Source organism: Lithobates pipiens, unplaced genomic scaffold, assembly GCF_037356315.1.
Source record: "Lithobates pipiens isolate NorthernLeopardFrog02 unplaced genomic scaffold, aLitPip1_a1.2 Scaffold_19, whole genome shotgun sequence".
In the NCBI taxonomy this organism is placed as follows: domain Eukaryota; kingdom Metazoa; phylum Chordata; class Amphibia; order Anura; family Ranidae; genus Lithobates; species Lithobates pipiens.
The window spans coordinates 34,159,667-34,175,021 of NW_027507764.1; the positions used below are offsets into that span (position 1 = coordinate 34,159,667).

The 15,355-nt window shown below is 47.5% G+C and overlaps 1 protein-coding gene across 1 annotated transcript in view; it reads right to left on the bottom strand.

The window, feature by feature from the left end:
- The window catches only part of OBSCN (obscurin, cytoskeletal calmodulin and titin-interacting RhoGEF), a 705,115-nt gene that overhangs the window by 90,501 nt on the left and 599,259 nt on the right, over positions 1-15,355 (bottom strand). Inside the window, exons 106-107 of the mRNA XM_077490633.1 lie at positions 13,952-14,120; positions 5,891-5,972 (exon numbers count right to left, since the gene is read on the bottom strand). Of these exons, the coding sequence (XP_077346759.1) occupies positions 5,891-5,972; positions 13,952-14,120 (251 nt within the window). The remainder of the gene's footprint in view (positions 1-5,890; positions 5,973-13,951; positions 14,121-15,355) is intronic.

Genomic DNA, 15,355 nt, shown 5'->3' on the forward strand with positions numbered 1-15,355 from the left:
ATCCAGAAAGCTTTCCATCTTGTCCCGACAAAGGTCCTTTCTTCCTAGAAGATCTGCATAATATGATCTTAAGATCTCCAGGATCCCTGATCTGGACTTCACCAGGGAACCCGTACTATCCCTCAGGCCTATGACCGTCTTAACTGCTATGCCTTGCTTACAGTTCTGGTAAGGATCAGGCGAGTGATATTTTCCATAATCCCTCTCCAGAACCAAGGAGGCATGCCGGTCGTATTGACACTTTCTAAGAAGAAACTTCACCTCAGAGATCTCCCCTGGATCTCCTCTATACGAGACAAGACGATCAAGCTTCCTCCGCAAATGCTGGTAGGCAATGTACATACCAAGCTGCTTCTTCTTACTTATGGCCTTGAAAAGTCCAATCGCCCTTTGTTTCACAAGTTCCCACCACTCTGACTTAGTGCTGCAAAAGTCCAGAATAGAAACCTGTGCCTGGAAAAAATCCTCAAAGGATTGTCTTACCTCTACGTCTTCCAGGAGAGCCGAATTCAGTTTCCAGGTACCCCTTCCCCTGGGTGGAGTGTCCGAGGCATTCAGAGTCACAGACAGCATACAGTGGTCAGAGAACTCCACCGCCCTCAACTCAGGAGCCGAGAAAGCAGAGTTCTCCTTTAAAAAAAACCTATCTATCCTACTCTGACTATTCCCTCTCTGAAATGTGAATCCCGTGCTGCCAGGGCAGTGCTTAATATGCACATCTACCAGGCCTGCTTGTCTCACCATATCTCTAAGAAAAACGCTATCGTACGCCAGCCTGTCTATGGAGCCTCTCCTGTCTTCAGGCCTAATTATGGTGTTAAAATCACCTCCAAAGACAACCTGCTGGGACGTAAAAAGGAAGGGCTTGATCTCTGTGAGGAGGCATTTCCTGCCCCATCTTGACTGCGGTCCATAGATATTAATCAGGCGCAGGTCCTGCCCCCTAACAGAGACGTCCAAGACCATGCATCTCCCAATCTCTACCTCAATTACCCGCCGGCACGTTACCATATCGGTTTTAAAAAGGACCGCAACTCCGTTGCAGGGCTCTGCCGCAAGAGACCAAAAGGAGGGACCGCATCTCCACTCCCTTTTTGCTAGATGGACATCGGCCAAAGTATTGAGCCAGGTCTCTTGCAAAAATAAAATCTCGGCATCAAACTCGCTGAGCAAAAATAAGGCAATATCACGAGCTCTTGCAGATTTCATGCTGGCGACATTAATGGTCGCCACCTTTATCGGAGTGGGAACTGCCATCAGGATGATTGGGGTAGTCGTTTCTTAACCTTTGCCACACTCTCATCACCAGAAACAGCTCTCTTCAAACTACGTGACTCCCCCTCATCCATGGATGATAAAGAAAAAGATATATCAGACATCCCATCACCTGACAAAACTGAAAAGGTGTTGCCAAGAGGAACCCCTCCTGGGTCCGACTCTGAGGAAGAAATTAACACCTTATTTGTCTTCCTCTTCTTCTTCCTCCTAAACGTCTCCCACCCCTCATCATCCGAATCCCCCCCAACAGAGGGTGAGACATGGGATATGGACACCCTTCCATCAGCCCCACCCCCATCCAGCACCCCCACACTCCCCTGACCACGTTTGCGCTGCCGAGGGACAGGGACTGGAGGCTGAGAAGGAAGATCCGCTAAACCTGCCCCCCCAGCAGCCTCCGCTAGTCTGGAGGACCTACGTACAGCAGGAATAGGGACCACCACATGGGGGACAGACTTAGGGACCACATCACTAGAGGGAACAGAATCTGAAACAACAGATGGAACTGACACAGGAGGGACAGACTCAGGGACAACATTACCAGGGGAAACAGAACCTGAAACAGATGGAACAGACACAGGAGGGACAGACTCAGGGACAACATTACCAGGGGAAACAGAATCCAAAACAACAGATGGAACAGACACAGGAGGGACAACAACAGTTACAGCGGCCTCATCCTCCTTATCCAGCCTCTGCAGCTCAGCCTCCAATCCTGGCAAGTTATGTAAAGCCTCTGGACACTTACTGTAAGGATGGCCAAGCTTTTGGCACAGATTGCACCGAATTTGGGTACAATCTTTTGCCAAATGGTCCAGACCCTGGCATAGCGAACACTTTTTACGGGTGCAGGTAGAGGCAAAATGGCCCTTTTCACCACATTTATTGCAGACTTTGGGCTGTCCCCGGTAGAATATAGTCAGCCGATCTCTTCCCAGGAAAGCTGAGCAGGGCAGATGTTGGACTACATTGCCCAGCACCCCCAATTTTAGCGACACTGTCCAGGCCCCTGTCCATATCCCATGTTCATCCAGGACCTTCCGCAGTGGAGTGAGGACCTCACCATATCGGCGTAGCCATACTATCAAATCAGCCTCTGGTATGGATTCGTTACGCACCAGGATGGTCACCGATTTTATCAGAGGCTGCCTGGAAATCACCTTTGGCACCAAACCACTCCACTGCGGAAGGCCCTGGCACCTCCTATGTCGCTCCCAAAATAAATCCAACCCCTCAGGTTTTACAAAAGATAAATCAAATTCATAACTTCCCACTGGGCAAATCAAAGCAAAAATATCCACAGCTTTAAACCCCATTTCCAAAATCAACTCAGCCACCCTCCCCCTCACTGGTGGGGTCCCCTCCCCCTCCCACTTGAACTGAACCACATTCCTCCTCCTATACCCACCACCAATCCCACCACCAAACCCCCCTATATTGTGACCACCAATATTTACAACATTCCCCCCACCCTCCTTGGTGCGACTCCCCACAACAGATGCATAACTCCCCACATTCCTCCCAACAGAAGAGACATTTGTTTGTTTTGAGCCTTCTGGCACACCTCTAGCAGATATCGATTGTACAGATTTGGTCTGCACAATCGATGAGTCTTTCTTCTGCTGAGCAGAAAGAGAAATGTCATTTTTATCTTGGTCAGCAATATTAACCCCTTCACCACCACCCACCACATTCACTGCCTTATCAATATTATTACTGTCATTATTTCCTGGCACATTCATAGTTCCTGCCATGTCCACAGTCACTGCTGTCCCCATACATACTTCACCTCCAGGCCGACTCTTCTCCTCCATCAGGACAGGACTATCAGCTGAGCCGAGTGAATGTTGTCCTAATACAGCAACAGGTGAATCACTGCAGGAGACTTCCATGGCTGTCTCCACTTCACATGCTGCACTGTGCTGAACCCCTCCCCCACCTGCATCAATCAACCCAGGTGAAGGTGAAACAGGCTCTCTGGAGCTGGCAGCCATCTTGCTTGTGGAACTACAGGTCCCAGCAGTATCAGCAAAATCCAGGCGTGGGGTGCATGGTGGAGATCCATCCACATTGCTCTGGTGAGCTGATGACACCTCTGCCAGGGGCTCTCCCTCCATGTCTGTAGAGGGTTTCCCTGTAGCAGGCAGCTGTATGCAGATCCCCTTCCCTCTCTGTTCCTCAGCCGGGACACCATCCACTACAGCAGGTGGGGCAGACATGTTGGATGGAGGCTGTACAGCGCACTGGGATCCCTCCACCAGTGCTGGCTCTGCCGGTCTGTAATCCCTCCGCTCATCCTCAGGGACCTCCGTTGGCTCACCAACAGACCTGTCTGCCCTCAGGGGTGACTCCATCTGCTGGATGAACTGCAGGGTGCCATGTTGACTCTCAACCCCCTGGCTGGTTGCCGCTGGCGATTCCCCAGCCTGACATGGGGGGAGAGGTGCAGAGACAGATGAGGCCGGGTTGTCTGTTACCTGCTGATCCACAGAACTCACCGATGTCTGGCTGGAAAATCTCCTCTCATTTTTAAACTTTTCTGCAAAAGCTCCGCTTCTGTCCTTCAGTTTATTCAAAAATAAAGATTGTTTCTTCACCTTCTCCTCCAGCTGCTGCAACTCTGGCTTCATGGCCAAACGGTTTTTACTCCAGGCCTGGAAATACTTAGTCTTGAAATTTTTATGTTCAAATTTTAAACATTTAAGTTTCTCCTCAGCCCTTCCGATTGCCCGAAAACGGTCAACAATCTTCTGTCTGTAGGCATCCACGTTCTCAGCAGGGCCTGGACCCACAGACAGATCCTCCACCTCCTCCTCCTCACTAGGCCCCGTATCATCAGGGGAATCCATCCCAGGGCCTCCCCCAGGATCAGGCATTATTCCTGGGCCGAGCTAGCAGGCAAGGCCCAGGCTTGAAAAAAGGTGTGGTTCTCAGAGAGCTCCTTGGGTGTGTCCTCCTCCTCCTTCCCACTGATCACCAATGTAAGGAACATTCTTCCCACTGATCACCAATGTAAGGAACATTCTTCTCACTGATCACCAATGTAAGGAACATTCTTCTCACTGATCACCAATGTAAGGAACATTCTTCCCACTGATCACCAATGTAAGGGACATTCTTCCCACTGATCACCAATGTAAGGAACATTCTTCCCACTGATCACCAATGTAAGGAACATTCTTCTCACTGACCACCAATGTAAGGAACATTCTTCCCACTGATCACCAATGTAAGGAACATTCTTCCCACTGATCACCAATGTAAGGGACATTCTTCCCACTGATCACCAATGTAAGGAACATTCTTCCCACTGATCACCAATGTAAGGAACATTCTTCCCACTGATCACCAATGTAAGGAACATTCTTCTCACTGACCACCAATGTAAGGAACATTCTTCTCACTGATCACCAATGTAAGGAACATTCTTCTCACTGACCACCAATGTAAGGAACATTCTTCTCACTGATCACCAATGTAAGGAACATTCTTCTCACTGATCACCAATGTAAGGAACATTCTTCTCACTGACCACCAATGTAAGGAACATTCTTCCCACTGATCACCAATGTAAGGAACATTCTTCCCACTGATCACCAATGTAAGGAACATTCTTCCCACTGACCACCAATGTAAGGAACATTCTTCTCACTGATCACCAATTTAAGGAACATTCTTCCCACTGATCACCAATCTAAGGAACATTTTTCCCACTGATCGCCAATATAAGGGACATTATTCCCACTGACCCACTGAGGTGTAGATAAAATAGTTACTAGCAGAGATTCCCTTAAAAGTAATTTCAAGGGTTCCTCCGTGTTAAAAAGATTGAGAAAGGCTGATCTGTAGTACAGTAAACCAGTCAGTATCTAGACAGGGAGTCAGGGCCGTCTTTAATATCGATTGGACCCTGGGCAAAAATTTTCTTAGGGCCCCCCTCCCCCCATGCAATTTCACTCTCCACCTTCTCTGAGACATACAATAATTAGCAGCTAGACTTAAAATCAGTTTACTGTATCAGATCAGGCAGTGATTGCGATTGGTTGCCAGAGGTTACAGCATATCATTACTGTGTACTGACTGGTTGCTAGAGGTTACAGCACTCCTTAAGGCTCAATGATTAGTTGCTAGAGTTTACAGCACATTTCTGCTTGTTGATTGGCTGCTAGAGATTGCTGTACAGTAATACTGCTCACTGGTTGCTATAGGTTACAGCACATCTTCTCCTCACTGCAGGGGGGCATGATATACCTATGAATGCTGCCTTTATTTACATATCGATGCAATTGGCCTCAGCTATTTGCATATGCATGTCACTGCTATTTACATATGAATGCCAGTATTTACATGTAAATAAAGGTCTGCAGGTGAGTCATCTGTACACAACAATAGGGCAGAGCTGGGCAGCATTAGTAGCAGCACAGGACTAAAACTTAAAGGGACAAGGGAATGAAAACTGGGATAGTTGGCAAGTATGAGGCAGCTGCTTTGGGCCCCACAACAATGACAGGGCCCAGGGCAGCTGCCCCTTTTGCCCTGCCTTAAAGACAGCCCTGCAGGGAGTCAAAGTAAAGACTGATGTGAGCTGGGAGTGAATTCCTATTCCACCTACCTGCCAATCTCCTCTTTAACCTCAAAGAAAGATTTGAGCTTCCTTCTCTTATGAACAATTTTCGTGTCTTCTTCTTTCTCGTCTGGAAATGAGAAAAACTCTGGTCACACAATAGATAACCCAGCACAGCCCATCCACCCCGGGATCGGGGGGTTATTTGATGTCATTCCCACCAAATCCCACACAATACTGCTCTGCCGCGGTTTAAAGACAAAAAACAACGAAATGCTATGATGATACAGTCAGGTCCATAAATATTGGGACATCGACACAATTCTAATCTTTTTGGCTCTATACATCACCACAATGGATTTGAAATGAAACAAACAAGATGTGCTTTCACTGCAGACATTCAGCTTTAATTTGAGGGTCTTTACATCCAAATCAGGTGATCGGTGTAGGAATTACAACAGTTTGTATATGTGCCTCCTACTTTTTAAGGGACCAAAAGTAATGGGACAATTGGCTGCTCAGCTGTTCCATGGCCAGGTGTGCGTTATTCCCTCATTATCCCATTTACAAGGAGCAGAAAAAAGGTCCAGAGTTAATTTCAAGTGTGCTATTTGCATTTGGAATCTGTTGCTGTCAACTCTCAATATGAGATCCAAAGAGCTGTCACTATCAGTGAAGCAAGCCATCATTAGGCTGGAAAAAAACAAAACAAACCCATCAGAGAGATAGCAAAAACATTAGGTGTGGCCAAATCAACTGTTTGGAACATCCTTAAAAAGAAAGAACGCACCGGTGAGCTCAGCAACACCAAAAGACCCGGAAGACCACGGAAAACAACTGTGGTGGATGACCGAAGAATTCTTTCCCTGGTGAAGCAAACACCCTTCACAACAGATGATCAGATCAAGAACATTCTCCAGGAGGTAGGTGTATGTGTGTCAAAGTCAACAATCAAGAGAAGACTTCACCAGAGTGAATACAGAGGGTTCACCACAAGATGTAAACCATTGGTGAGCCTCAAAAACAGGAAGGCCAGATTAGAGTTTGCCAAACAACATCTAAAAAAGCCTTCACAGTTCTGAAACAACATCCTTTGAACAGATGAGACCGAGATCAACTTGTACCAGAGTGATGGGAGGAGAAGAGTATGGAGAAGGAAAGGAACTGCTTGTGATCCAAAGCATACCATCTCATCAGTGAAGCATGGTGGTGGTAGTGTCATGGCGTTGGCATGTATGGCTGCCAATGGAACCGGTTCTCTTGTATTTATTGATGATGTGACCGCTGACAAAAGCAGCAGGATGAATTCTGAAGTGTTTCGGGCAATATTATCTGTTCATATTCAGCAAAATGCTTCAGAACTCATTGGACGGAGCTTCACAGTGCAGATGGACAATGACCCGAAGCATACTGCGAAAGCAACCAAAGAGTTTTTTTAAAGGAAAAGAAGTGGAATGTTATGCAATGGCCAAGTCAATCATCTGACCTGAATCTGACTGAACATGCATTTCACGTGCTGAAGACAAAGCTGAAGGGAAAATGCCCCAAGAACAAGCAGGATCTGAAGACAGTTGCAGTAAAGGCCTGGCAGAGCATCACCAGGGATGAAGCCCAGCATCTGGTGATGTCTATGCGTTCCAGACTTCAGGCTGTAATTGGCTGCAAAGGATTTGCCCCAAGTATTAAAAAGTGAAAGTTTGATGGATGATTGTTAATCTGTCCCATTACTTTTGGTCCCTTTGGAAGGCACATATACAAACTGTTGTAATTAATACACTGTTCACCTGATTTGGATGTAAATACCCTCAAGTTAAAGAGAAGGGCCGGTTATACAAAAAAAAAAAAAAGTCAGCAGCTGCAAACACTGCAGCTGCTGACTTAATCAACACACTCACCTGTCCAGGGCGCCCGCGATGTCGGCCGCCCGAGGCCGACCCTTCCCTCGGCTCTCGGGTCCCGGCGCCGCCATTCCTTGTAAGGGAAACAGGCAGTGGAGTCTTACGGCTTCACTGCCCGTTTCCTACTGCGCATGCGCGAGTCCCGCAGCTACTGCGCATGCGCAAGTCCCGCAGCTACTGCGCATGCGCGAGTCCCGCAGCGCTTTCTGAATGGGACGCGCTGTGTTCTGGAACACACAGTTCCCAGAACACAGCGCGACCCATTACCCAGAAGACGCCGCGACGAAGACAGAAGACAGAAGATCTCCGCGGAGGAGGAAGAGGAAGATTAGGAGAAAGTGCCTAGCAACAGGCATTTCTGGTAAGTAAAAAAAAAAATTTTTTTTCATTTTTTTTTTTTTTTTATATTTTTTTGTAATTTTTAATATTTTTTTTGTTTTCAGGGTGGCCCTCCACTTTAAAGCTGAAAGTCTGCAGTTAAAGCAAATCCATTGTGGTGGTGTATAGAGCCAAAAAGATTAGAATTGTGTTGATGTCCCAATATTTATGGACCTGACTGTATGTGCTGTCCCTCTGGAGAGAAAAGCAGAACAACAATAACAATATAACAATATTTAACATTTAACATTTAAACTATACAGTATGTCATTGTCAGTCCACTTCCTCACCCTTTGCTACATATACTCTCTCCAATGTTGGCTGCACATCAATGTTCTAGACTTGTGGACAGTGGCTGCGCATTATACTTCACAGCAGCTATTTGTAGTCTCCACCAGGGGGCGCATGTGACAGGGTGACAACGCAAGAGCACAACCGGGAGACAGTTGTCACGCTTTAACAAGAGATGCTTGAACAAGGACCTTCATGGCAGGATCACCTGATGTTATTTTAATGAAAGCTGCAGATTTTAAAAGATTTGAAAAACAGCTTTTAGAATTACATGCTAAAACTTTTATGAAATCTTCGTAATTGGATGTTTGTAGCCACGCTTCTCCAAGAATTTCGTCAGATATTCAGCAAAGTTTTTTGTCTAAAGGCTCGTTCACACGTGTATTCGGATTGCTTTTCAGAGATTTGACAGGCGGCGAGGAGGTGTTATATCACCACCGCTCTGCCTGCTTTCATCCCTCAAACCCCACACACCAGTTATATTGTCCCTAAAAACAGCCACACCGGTTACAATATACCATATCACAGCCACACCAGTCATATTGTCCCTAATCACAGCCACATCAGTTACAGTGTCCTTAATGACACTCACTAGATCATATTGTCCCTGATCACCACCAAGCCAGTTACAGTGCCCCTGATCACCGCCACATCAGTTATAGTGTCCCTAATCACTGCCATACCAGTCCCAGTGTCCCTGATCACCGCCATACCAGTCCCAGTGTCCCTGATCACCGCTATACCAGTCACATTGTCCCTAATCACAGCCACATCAGTTACAGTGTCCTTAATGACACTCACCAGATCATATTGTGCCTAATCACCACCAAGCCAGTTACAGTGCCCCTGATCACCACCACATCAGTTATAGTGTCCCTGATCACTGCCTTACCAGTCACAGTATCCCTGATCATCACTATACCAGTCACATTGTACCTAATCACAGCCACATCAGTTACAGTGTCCTTAATGACACTCACCAGATCATATTGTCCCTGATCACCACCAAGCCAATTACAGTGCCCCTGATCACGGCCACATCAGTTATAGTGTCCCTGATCACCGCCATACCAGTCCCAGTGTCCCTGATCATCGCCATACCAGTCATATTGTCCCTAATCACAGCCACACCAGTTACAGTGTCCCTAATTACTGCCATACCAGTCCCAGTATCCCTGATCATTGCCACACTAGTCATATTTGCCCCAATTACAGCCACACCAGTTACATTGTCCTTGATCATCATCACACCAGTTACATTGTCCTTGATCATCATCACACCAGTTACATTCTCCCTGATCACCACCATACCAGTTACATTGTCTCTGATCACCAACACAGCACTCACAGGTGTCCGTTTATGAAGCAGTGCACAGCGGTGATCCCGAGGATCGCCACTGATCACAGTCCATAAACAGTTTATGAAACAGAGATAATTGGGGGAGAATATGTTTGAACATGTTCTCCCGCCAATGATCTCCGCACGTGAAGAATCCTCATTGAATGACACAGAAATGGCCAGTTTATGAAGCTGCGATCTCAGCGCTTCACTGGTGATCTGAGTCAGAATTCACCCTCCCCGATTCACCAGCTCAGAGGTGGAGAATCGGGGAGTGAAGAGAGAATCCCGGGGGAAATGAGGGGGAAAGAGGAAGATTATTATTAACGTCCTTATACCTCGATCAGACCCCTCTAAGACAGTAACCATGTCCCCCTGTCATATTTATGTGTATACATAGAGTATCTCACAAAAGTGAGTACACCCCTCACGTTTTTGTAATATTTTATGATATCTTTTCATGTAACAACACTGAAGAAACGACACTTTGCTACAATGTAAAGTAGTGAGTGATAATGTCCAAATTGGGCCCAAAGTGTCAATATTATGTGTGGCCACCATTATTTTCCAGCACTGCCTTAACCCTCTTGGGTATGGAGTTCACCAGAGCTTCTCAGGTTGCCACTGGAGTCCTCTTCCCCTCCTCCATGATGACATCACAGAGCTGGTGGATGTTGGAGACCTTGCGCTCCTCCACCTTCCATTTGAGGATGTCCCACAGATGATCAATAGGGTTTAGGTCTGGAGACATGCTTGGCCAGTCCATCACCTTTACCCTCAGCTTCTTTAGCAAGACAGTGGTCGTCTTGGAGGTGTGTTTGGGGTCGTTATCATGTTGGAATACTTCCCTGTGGCCCAGTCTCTGAAGGGAGGGGATCATGCTCTGCTTCAGTATGTCACAGTACATGTTGACATTCATGGTTCCCTCAATGATCTGTAGCCCCCCAGTGCCGGCAGCACTCATGCAGCCCCAGACCATGACACTCCCACCACCATGCTTGACTGTAGACAAGACACACTTGTCTTTGTCCTCCTCACCTGGTTGCCGCCACACACGCTTGTCACCATCTGATCCAAATACGTTTATCTTGGTCTCATCAGACCACAGGACATGGTTCCAGTAATCCATGTCCTTAGTCTGCTTGTCTTCAGCAAACTGTTTGTGGGCTTTCTTGTGCATCATCTTTAGAAGAGACTCTCTTCTGGGATGACAGCCATGCAGACCAATTTGATGCAGTGTGCGGCGTATGGTCTGATCACTGACAGGCTGACCCCCCACCCCTTCAACCTCTGCAGCAATGCTGGCAGCACTCATATGTCTATTTCCTAAAGACAACCTCTGGATATGATGCTGAGCACGTGCACTCAACTTTTTTTTTTTGACCATTGTGAGGTTGTTCTGGGTGGAACCTGTCCTGTTAAACCGCTGTATGGTCTTGGCCACCGTGCTGAAGCTCAGTTTCAGGGTCGTGGCAATCTTCTTATAGCCTAGGCCATCTTTATGTAGAGCAACAATTCCTTTTTTAAGATCCTCAGAGAGTTCTTTGCCATGAGGTGCCATGTTGAACTTCCAGTGACCAGTATGAGAGAGTGAGAGCGACAACACCAAATTTAACACACCTGCTCCCCATTCACACCTGAGACCTTGTAACACTATTGAGTCACATGACACCGGGGAGGGAAAATGGCTAATTGGGCCCAATTTGGACATTTTCACTTAGGGGTGTACTCACTTGTTGTTGCCAGCGGTTTAGACATTAATGGCTGTGTGTTGAGTTATTTTGAGGGGACAGGAAATTTACACTGTTATACAAGCTGTACACTCACTACTTTACATTGTAGACAAGTGTCATTTCTTCAGTGTTGTCACATGAAAAGATAGAATAAAATAGTTACAAAAATGTGAGGGGTGTACTGAGCAGTGATAATATATCACTGCTTAATAAACTGACGTCTCTGTGTTTCACTGAATTTCTGGTACTGTAAAGTCTCAGGAGATTCCAATATTGGGGGGGGGGGGGGGGGGGAGCATTCTCCACTGTTTGAAGTGTTTGTAGATCTCCTCAATCCTCCAAAAGAGAAGCGATCTACAAAGATTCATAAAGTGGAAAACAGAGGAGAACGATCTCTTCTGAGAATGCCGGAGAATGAAGCGGTGACATTTTTTCGCTGCTTCATAAATGGACACCACAGTGTCCCTGATCACCATCACACCAGTCATATTGTCCCCAATTACAGCCAAACAAGTTACAGTTTCCCGAATCACCACACACAACACCAATGACAGTGTCACAATAAAGACTTGTTCACATGTGCGATGCTCTCTGAAGAGCCATCCATGTTTGGATGGCCCTTCAGAGAGCATTTGACAGGCAGTGAAGATATAACACGTACTCACCACCTGCTTTAAACCCTCGAAGCCCACAATTATAAGGTGACCAGATTTTTAAAATGAAATCCGGGGACTTTTGTTTTTACTAGTAATGGAGGAAATCAGCCACTCATAGCGGGATTGTGATATTGTGGTGGACAAATCGGACACTAAGGGACACTTTTTGGGAACCAGTGACACTTATACAGTGATCAGTGCTAAAAATATGCACTGTCACTGCACTAATGACACTGGCTGGGAAGGAGATAACATCTAGGGCAATCAAAGGGTGAAATGTGTACCTAACAAGCGTTTTCCTCACTGTGGGGGGAGGTGCTTTTACTAAGGGAAGGCATAGATCCCTCTAACACAGGATCAACGTCTTCCATACGGACAGAAATGCTTACATAGGCAGACCAACATTCTGCCTGTGTACATAACAATCAGCAGGTACCGGTGGTCATCGAATCCACCGGACTCGCTGATTGGCTCCGATACCCAGAAACGCAGGATCATGTATATAAGTGATCCTGCCCAGCGCGACGCCCTGTAGCAGTAAATCTGCTATCAGGCGATCAGAAACTGGTTAAGATCATCAGCATTATGATAACTCACAGGCAGGGGGCGCTCTGTCATGGCTCTCACAGTGTGTCAGATAACATGGCTGCTGGGTGCTGATTTTGTTAACTTATCAGTGCCTGCTGCCTGTGAGTTATGATACCATCCAGAGCCGGGGCTACCTCTAGGCAAACTAGGCAGCCGCATAGGGCGCCCTGCTACCAAGGGCACCCAACCGCTAGTGTTCCTACTCTCTTCTCTCTGCAGCAAGCAATTAAGTATCAGCATCAGCAGGCAGCTGCCATTCTGTTCGCATGTAGTGTCAGGGGCACAGCAGCGGAGGAGGACTGTGTCTGTGTCCCGATTACCGAATGAATGGAAGCAAGCAAACATTCATTGATGGGTGCTGGTGAGGCTGCATTGATGGGCGCTGGTGAGGCTGCATTGATGGGCGCTGGTGAGGCTGCATTGATGGGCGCTGGTGAGGTTAAATTTGATGGGCGCTGGTGAGGTTGCATTTGATGGGCGCTGGTGAGGCTGCATTGATGGGGGCTGGCGAGGTTGCATTTGATGTGCGCTGGTGAGGCTGCATTGATGGGCGCTGGTGAGGCTGCATTGATGGGCGCTGGTGAGGCTGCATTGATGGGCGCTGGTGAGGCTGCATTGAAAGGGCGCTGGTGAGGCTGCATTGATAGACACTAGGAAGGATGCATTGATGGGCGCTGGTGGGCTGCATTTGATGGACGCTTCATTAAAAAGGTGAGGTATACATGCCATGTATACCCCACCTTTTTAATGAAGTGGCCATCAAATGCAGCCCACCAGCGCCCATCAATGCATACATGGGCGGGTCAAGGGTGGAGCCAAGGGGGGCGGCAAAATTAGGTTTCATCTAGGGGGTCAAAAATCCTTGCACCAGTCCATATACCATCCATTAGGCCAGTGAGACAGACACAGTGCAATGTAGTCTATTCACAGACACCCCCAAAGCTCACCTGTGTTAAAGCCTTGAAGGCACTGGCAGCCCCACGATCAGATCCGCTTCCCCTTTATTCCTGCTGCTGGACAGTGCACATGCGGGGGGGGGGGGGGGGGGTGTAATTCAGATTTTTTTTTTATTCTGCACTGGCTATCTTTAAAATTGCCCCAGCTCCTGTTGAAATCCAGTCCGGGGGCAAAACCGGAGACAGACTTTCTCCGGGGACAGTGTAGAAGTGACAGTCCTGCCCTGTAGCGTAGCGACATGCTGTCGATAGATTCTAGGAAATAATTACCTTCCTGCATAACCAGCTCGGCCTTGCAAGACACCTCTCCCCCGCCGTTCCTGGCCACACAGGTGTACACCCCGCCATCGCCGCGCTCTGTGCTCCGTATGACCATGGAGCACTTCCTGCCATCTCTCACAAGCTGGATCCGATCACTGTTCTTCAGCAACGTGTTATCCTGAAGCAGAAAACAAAGACTTTTGTGGCATCCAGTATCATATACAGCGCATCCGGAAAGTATTCACAGCGCTTCACTTTTTCCACATTTTCTTATGTTACAGCCTTATTCCAAAATGGATTAAATGTATTATTTTCCTCAAAATTCTACAAACAATACCCCATAATGACAACGTGAAAGAAGTTTTTTGAAATCTTTGCAAAATTATTTAGAAAAAAAAAAAAAAAAGTCCCATGTACATAAGGCCCCTTTGACACGGACAATCCGTTCAGGTCCGCCTGTCAGTTTTTCAGGCAAACCTGAACGGATGCTCCATAGAGCTCTATGGAGCGTCGGATGTCAGTGGTGACATGTCCGCTGACATCCGACCCGCTCCGATCCGAAAAAGTATGACGGAGGAAAAAAAGCTATTTTTCCATCCGTCTGCGGATTGGATCGGATGACGACGGGCACTGCGGTCCGACGTCACCCAATCTCCCATAGGGGAGAGCGGCGCTGTGACAGGTCCGTTCCTGCGCAGTGTGCCGAGACGGACCTGTCATCTTCCTGCTCAGTGGAGATCGCTCCGGCGATGCCCGCTGAGCAAGCGGATATCCACGGGGCGGATCAGCACTGATCCGCCCCGTGTGAAAGAGGCCTAAGTGTTCACAGCCTTTGCCATGACACTCAAAATTGAGCTCAGGTGCCTCCTGTTTCCACTGATCATCCTTAAGATGTTTCTACAACTTGATTGGAGTCCACCTGTGGTAAATTCAGTTGATTGGACATGATTTGGAAAGGCACACACCCGTCTATATAAGGTCCCACAGGTAACAGTGCATGTCAGAGCACAAACCAAGCCATGAAGTCCAAGGAATTGTCTGTAGATCTCCAAAACAGGATTGTATGGAGGCACAGATCTGGGGAAGGGTACAGAAGCACTTCTGCAGCATTAAAGGTCCCAATGAGCACAGTGGCCTTCATCATCTGTAAATGGAAGATGTTTGGAACCACCGGGACTCTTCCTAGAGCGGGCCACCTGGCCAAACTGAGCAATCGGGGGAGAAGGGCCTTAGTCAGGGAGGTGACCAAGAACCCGATGGTCACTCTGACAGAGCTCCAGCATTTCTCTGTGGAGAGAGGAGAAACTTCCAGAAGAACAACCATCTCTGCAGCACTCCACCAATCAGGCCTGTATGGTAGAGTGGTCAGACGGAAGCCGCTCCTCACTAAAAGGCACATAACAGCCCGCCTGG